Below are 7,712 nucleotides of genomic sequence, written 5' to 3' on the forward strand. Positions count from 1 at the left end.
CTCCTCCTGATCCTCCTCCTCCTGATCCTCCTGCTCTTCCTGCTCCTCCTCCTCCTGCTCCTCCTCCTCCTGATCCTCCTTCTCCTCCTGCTCCTCCTCCTCCTGCTCCTCCTGCTCCTCCTGCTCCTCCTGCTCCTTCTCCTCCTGCTCCTCCTCCTCCTGATCCTCCTCCTCCTGCTCCTCCTCATCATCCTCCTGATCCTCCTCCTCCTCCTGCTCCTCCTGCTCCTCTTCCTCCTCCTGCTCCTCCTCCTGCTCCTCCTCCTCATCCTCCTGATCCTCCTCCTCCTCCTGCTCCTCCTGTTCCTCCTCCTCCTCCTGCTCCTCCTGTTCCTCCTCCTCCTCCTCCTGCTCCTCCTGCTTCTCCTGCTCCTCCTGCTCCTCCTGCTCCTCCTCCTACCCTCCCCCCTCCTTCTCCTCCTTTTCCTTTCCCTCCCCTCCTTCTGGATAAGGTCTTGCCTTTATACTAACATACAAAGGACTGGGATTCATTTTGTCATTTCATTACTCTTCTGTTTCCTCCCCCATCCACTCTGCTGCCCCCTTCAGATCTCTTTCTGTTTTAATACCCCTTGCAGTATGCTTTTCCTTATTTTTATTTTTTATTATGCTTTTCTTTTTTCTTTAGGATTTCACACAGATGTACAATGAAATATGCATGATCCTATCCACTCCCACTTCCCTCTGTAAACCGCCCCCATGCCCCCAACACATCCCCCTCCCGCTTCAACTCCATGTTGTTTGTGTTGCTAGCTCAGAGTCAATCTGCACTTTCTGGTATCCTGGCGGAGCCAAACCTACAAAGGAAAAACCTAGATTTTAATCTCTTCTCTAAATTCATTTTTGAACATGCAACCATTGTCTCATCTGTATGGAAATTCCTAAGCCTCTGTCATACCCTACAACCAAGAGAACAGTTTCAATACACAGAGCTAAAGTATCCGTGTGAAATCTCATCCAAGCGCATCTTAATACCCACAATGCCTCTTTTAAGTGGGTTTGGTGTCCTAGGATCAATGACCTTCTTCCTATGAAATTTTCACTGCCATGTGCCCTTTGAACATAGCGCTGAATTTCGTGAAGGTAATTCCTTTCAAGCGTATAAAGTAGTCTGACAATTCTGCCCGTACTCTCCCTGAGCCGCCACTTCCCTTACTCCTGATGACCTCATTCCTTCCCTGTCCCCTTCTGCCTTTACGTCATAGACACACATGGATGATGCTATGTTTCCATAGAAAATTTAGGATGCACAACTGAGAAGAAGCATTCAATATCTGTCTCTCTGAATCTGGATTTTCTTCCTTTCCATGGTGATTGTCCATTTCATTTTCCAACAAACGAGGGCATATCGCTGTTCTTTATGGCAGAATGAGGCCCCATCATGGATTTATGTCATGCTTCCGTACTCATTTGCCTATTGATGGACACTTAAGTAAATATATGTGCAAAATCCTAAGCCTCCTGGATTCAATATTTAAAGATGTTACTAGCTTGGATCTAAAATAAAGACTGATATCGTCTGGTTTGTGAAGAATGGTGTTAAAGCAGTGTTGATCTCATTAACAACAGAACCTGGTCCTTGTTCCCTTAGTAAGTATGCTAATTACTTTTGAACCTGAAATCTGGGTGCACGACCCAGCATTGTCAGGGATTATCCAGACCATGTATTTCCATCCTAGTGAGGGCAGCCACCAAAGATACCTGGGAGTCCTTGTCCTCTCAACACACGTGGGTTTCAAAGAACAGCTTCACATTTTCCTAAAGATTCAGCTGAAAGCTAACAGAAGCCTTTGACAGCTATAGTTAATTAAATAACCAAGTAGGTGGGCCAGCGGGGACCCTCAGAAAGCAGCTTCAGAGGACAAGAAATCAGCCCCTCAAATATTTTCAGTTTAAAGCATTCACATCGAACCTTAATGGTAAACCACAAGTTGTGGTAAATCCTGGCTTTAAGTTTTATGGTTATTTACAGTCATTTCGGTTCAGAGCATACGGGGTCTGCAGTTACCTTTTTTAGAATATCAAAATGACAAGCTAACCTAAGTGAGCGCGCACAGCAACTAGATTTTGTTTAGGTTGATGAGGAGGCAAGTAATATATTTAGTCAGACAACTGGCAGGAGCCAGGGCTTGAAAGCTTTCGCTTAGGCAAAAACTGGTAGGCAAATATTAAGGAAGCCAGTGAAATTCCAAAGTAATTTACCTGTAGTCTGCCAGGAGAATCCATTCTCTGAATTCTACAGGCATTTGTCTCTGTGATAAAATGTTATAGATGGTGTTGTAAATCTCTCTCACCTATGAGAAGCCTCAATTATTTTCGACAATGTCTCAGAGTAGATTTTGGCAGTAGATGGAATGTAAACTCTTTTTTGTTGTTGTCGCCGCTCCCACAAGAATGAGCCTTTCTCATCTATACCGCTGTCTGTAACACTAACAAACCCAAGTAAATTCATTTTCCAAATCAACTACTATACCATGTTAAATGAAGCAGGGAGATGAGCTATCAAATGGCACATTAGAGACAGTTTCAAAAAGAAAACCAGTTGGGTTCCAGGTACAAGGTGGCTTAACAAAGATTTAGTACCTCTGACGTCCTAAATCCCACCCCCCAACATGTTTAATTTTAAAGCAATCCTCGCACAAGGGACAGAGCAAATGAGGGAGGAATGGTGGCTCTTGACATCGTAGATCTGGAACGTGTTGATAAACGACCCTCAATCCAGACAGCTCCGTGGAAGTCAGTGAATGCTGGTGCTAGGGAGAGCTGGCGATAGGGAGCTTATGAGAGTGGAGGGGGTCCTGATCCGAACAGGCTGCCCGGAGGGATGGGAACCTGAGAGGTTGGTTGAAGGAAGAGCAAATGAAGAAGAGTCACAAGTTCAGTCAGTGCGGATCTCCACCTCGATTGGCTCCCAAACAGGAAGTGCGGCATAAGTTTAATCAGAAATACAAGCAGGAGATGTGGTTGGCACAGAAAAAGCTGATTGGAACCAACCGTGGATTTCTGGGTGTTGGCATCTGACTGTACATAGAAGTGGGACTTCTCAGTACCATTGCTGGTCAGGAACTTAAAGAAAACACACACACAGAGAGAGAGAGAAAGAGAGAGAGAGAGAGAGAGAGAGAGAGAGAGAGAGAGAGAGAGAGAGAGAGAGAGAGAGAGAGAGAGAGAGAGAGAGAAATCAGGGTTTTTGTTTGTTTGTTTGTTTGTTTTCATTATAAGGTTCTCATCCATTATCAGCGACAATAGCAAGCAAACCTTTGGAAACATTTGGTATTCACCACCATGGCTCCATTATGCCTATGTCTGTAACATTAACCTTTATAATTTATTGGCTCCATTCTCACGAATTAATTGTGCTTTCTTTAACATCTTTAAATACTCACGTATCCAGTGGCTGCTCATCATGATGTCGTCAGAATACACTAAGAAAAATTTAACTTGAAAGGAAAGAGTCTCCAAAAGGCCAAATTAATTCAGACAAACACATGAGGAAGTTTTCTGTTTCAGGAGACTGTAATCAGATAAGGGTAGAGCCAATATTTACAGTATAAAACAAAGTTAGGAACTTTGAAGCAAATGAAAAATGTAGCTTAATGTGAAAGAAAAACTGGGGTTTAAAGATATTGTTCCAGTCCTGAGAGCTAACAAAATGTGAAACTAAATCTATTATGGAATTTTAAGTCATAAGAGTTAATAATGTTCTTCTCAATAGGATGTGTGCTATTTAATACATAAAGAATCATGAAAATATATCATCCTTTCAATTACAGAAGACTTTTTTTCTTTCCTAGAATAAGCATTTAGGGTCCAAAAATCACCATTGCATAGAATTATAAGCCTCTATATTTTCAAAAAACAAAAACAAACAAAAAACATTAGACACAACTACCTCCAAAATTAACAGAGGATCATCTTCAAGTTCATGAAAGAGGATCAGGCGTTAAATGTCAGCTGCACTACATAGCAAGCTCAAGATCAATGTGAACTACACAAAGAAAATGGTTAACCGGAAAAGAATACAGACATGATAGATTCACAACAGCAGGTATAGAGTTATGTGGGGAGAGGAAACAGACAGACAGACCAGAAAACTACTGGAACCCAAAGACAAAGAAAGAGACTTCAAAAGAGTCAGAAAATGCACTCTAACTTTTAAAAAGCCCTAGTAATGTTTACAGCTGGCTTCTCAACAATAATAAAAACCAGAAGGCAATTGAATTGCATCTTTAAAAGAACATAGTAGTTCACAACCATAAATACAGTAGGGGAGAGAATTCTCTCCACGTGGATACAACCTGACAGCTTGACATTCTTTTCTTAGCTTAACAGTAAAGTAAGAAACTGTTAAAGAAAGGAAGTTAGTAAGGAGAAATTAGATCTGATCCTATCGAAATATAAATTTATATGTTTATGTAAAAATTAGTTCTACACTCCTTGGCGTGATTCCATCCTGCACGTCTGTCCTGTGGAACAGCAGGCGGTTGTTTTCCGTCCGGCTTCTCCCACACCGAAGTGCGTGCCTCCACCTCCTGGAAGACTCGATGGACATGGACATGAGTCCTCTCAGGCCTCAGAACTACCTTTTCGGCTGTGAACTAAAGGCTGACAAAGACTATCACTTTAAAGTGGATAATGATGAAAATGAGCACCAGTTGTCACTAAGAACGGTCAGTTTAGGAGCAGGGGCAAAAGATGAGTTACACATCGTAGAGGCAGAAGCAATGAACTATGAAGGCAGTCCAATTAAACGTTGGCAACTTTGAAAATTTCTGTATAACCAACAGTTTCCCTTGGGGGCTTCGAAATTACACCATCTGTGGTCTTACGGTTGAAGTGTGGTTCAGGGTCTGTGCACATTAGTGGACAGCATCTAGTAGCTATAGAGGAAGATGCAGAGTCTGAAGATGAAGATGCGGAAGATGTAAAACTCTTGGGCATGTCTGGAAAGAGATGTGCTCCTGGAGGTGGTAACAAGGTTCCACAGAAAAAAGTAAAACTTGATGAAGATGATGAGGACGATGATGAGGATGATGAGGATGATGAGGATGATGATGATTTTGATGAAGAGGAAACTGAAGAAAAGGTCCCAGTGAAGAAATCTGTACCAGATACCCCAGCCAAAAACGCACAAAAATCAAACCAAAATGGAAAAGACTTAAAACCGTCAACACCAAGATCAAAGGGTCAAGAGTCCTTCAAAAACCAGGAAAAAACTCCTAAAACTCCAAAAGTTCCTAGTTCTGTAGAAGACATTAAGGCAAAAATGCAAGCAAGTATAGAAAAAGGCAGTTCTCTTCCCAAAGTGGAAGCCAAGTTCATTAATTATGTGAAGAATTGTTTCTGGATGACTGACCAGGAGGCTATTCAAGATCTCTGGCAGTGGAGGAAGTCTCTTTAAGAAAAGGGTTTAAACAGTTTGAAATATTCTGTCTTACTTCATTTCTGTAATAGTTGATATCTGGCTGTCCTTTTTGTAATACAAAGTGAGAACTTTCCCTACTGTGTTTGATAAATGTCGTCCAGGTTCAATTGCCAAGAATGTGTTGTCTAAAATGCCTGTTTAGCTTTCAAGGATGGAACCCCACCCTTTACTTGGTTTTAAGTATGTATGGGATGTTATGATAGGACATAGTGATAGTGGTGATCAGATGTGGAAATGGTAGGGAGACAAAAATATACATGTGAAATAAACTCAGTATTTTAATAAAAAAATTAGTTCTATAGAAATTGGAAGATATTACCTTTAACATATGAATAGTTAACACAACTGAAAACCAATGAGCCAACATTATTGTGTGCAAGGGTATATACACAATTCACACACAAACAAAAGTAAGTGTTTAATAACTACAAAAATTTGCAATGATCATTAATATTAAAAAAACAAATAAAAACAGCTCTTACAGAATGTTTCAGATATACAATAACCAACATTTTCAATTATAAAAATACTATTTTCTGAAAATATTGCTAATAATTACACTGTTAGTATGAGTGTAAATTCCAGGGATTTTTTATGGAGGGCAACTGGATGCTTACAGGAAAAAATATATGAAATTTTCAGGATTAATTTTTGCTCCAGAAATTCCATTTCTAAGACAGCATACTTAGTCAAAAATTAAAAAGGAAAACAAGAGGTTCAACTCTAACATACATAACATTTTTATATGAGTAACATTTGAGAAATGCCTTAAATTTTCAAGTAACAAAATATATAATAAATATTAGGTAGCCACATGAGCTATGAAATGAAAAAAATATAAGCAAGCAAGCGTGGCACTACTGTAATTTGAAGTAAAGAAAGTACTTCTGGAATACACATCAATCTGTGTGAACTGTCTTAGTATCTAGCGCCACAAGCTGTACCTATGGAGTCCTTTCTAGATTTATACACCTTTGTCTTTTCTTAACCTCAGTGACCTTTGCTGTTTAACAGAGTCCCAGAGGGACAGCTTGGCCAGCAAGCCAGTTGACTGATGAAGGGTTGGGAGCATCTTAGGCAAGCGAAACACTGGGATCAGAAAGATTCTTCAATGACTCTGCTCAAATCCCACAGTCCTTCCTGTGGGAAGGATACCTAGGAAGTCCCAGAAAGGACATGGGTGTGTCTACTGTGGGATAGGTTATTTCTCTGTTGCGGGTTAAAATAGCCCATTCAAACCAGATCAGATTGTACTAAAGGCAGGTTTATTGGGAAGCTGCTCTCAGGCGAGTTCACTGGCCCCAAGAATTGAGGCCAGGGGCATTGCAATGGGGAAGGGAGGGGGTACACGAGGAGAGAGGAGAGGAGAAGAGAGAAGGAAGATTAAAATGTCTGGATTGTATAGGGAGAACCTCTGGGGGAAGGACAGCCCAGGCCCTAGGCTGGAAAGTTCAAGGTTGGGGTGGGGCATGCCAGATAGGGACTGAGGGATGTATGTCTAGAATATTGTCTCTAGAATTGTCTTCTGTCTAGAATAAAGCATTAGGCTATTCCAAAATAACTGCCTTTCTAGATGAAAAGAAATTATATTCTTCCTTCTTCTCCTTCTCCTTCTCCTTCTCCTCGTCCTCCTCCTCCTCCTCCTCCTCCTCCTCCTCGTCCTCCTCCTCCTCCTCCTCCTCCTCCTTCTCTTTCATTCATTATCTGAATGAGCAATGTGGCTGAATTTCAGGGGCATGTCTACTTCATGCCAGGTCTAGAAGTTGCTTTATCTTCACCAAAGTCATTCATAGTAAAGGAAACACAAGAGAGCACAGTGTTTGGTGCTGGACCAGGACAAAGGATTGAGGTGCATATTTTACACACCAAAGCAACTTGGTCTCCAGGTTCTCCCAGCATCCCTCAGCCCCTACCTGGCATACCCCACCCCCCAACCCTGAACTTTCCAGCCCAGGGGCTGGGATACCCTTCCTCCAGAGGATCCTCCATATATAATCCAAGCATTTTAGTCCCTCCCCCTCTGTTCTCCTCTTCTCTCTCTGCTTTCAAGCCCTTTCTTTCTCTCTCCCTCCCCTTCCCTATGGTGACTCCCCTGGCCTCAATTCTTGAGGTCAGTGAACTTGCCTGAGAGCAGCTTACCAATAAATCTGCTCTTAATGTAACCTAATCTGGCTTGAATTGACTCATTTCACAGGCAGCACAGAAATAACCTATCAATTATGACTACCTTCTCTTTATTGTATTTTTTACTATCTGAATGATTCTTTTATTATTGAAAATTTTAAAG

General features: G+C 41.5%; 1 protein-coding gene across 1 annotated transcript; it reads left to right on the forward strand.

Annotated features, from left to right (window-relative positions):
• The first annotated feature begins 1,047 nt into the window (after nucleotides 1-1,047).
• Nucleotides 1,048-5,608, forward strand: LOC110326064 (nucleophosmin-like). The gene is given in 4 exon segments (XM_029542018.1): nucleotides 1,048-1,083; nucleotides 2,812-2,963; nucleotides 4,427-4,746; nucleotides 4,749-5,608. Coding segments are annotated over 4 exon segments (1,161 nt in total). The 3' UTR covers nucleotides 5,402-5,608.
• The last annotated feature ends 2,104 nt before the right edge of the window (nucleotides 5,609-7,712 follow it).

Source organism: Mus pahari, chromosome 9 (assembly GCF_900095145.1).
Source record: "Mus pahari chromosome 9, PAHARI_EIJ_v1.1, whole genome shotgun sequence".
Classification (NCBI taxonomy): domain Eukaryota; kingdom Metazoa; phylum Chordata; class Mammalia; order Rodentia; family Muridae; genus Mus; species Mus pahari.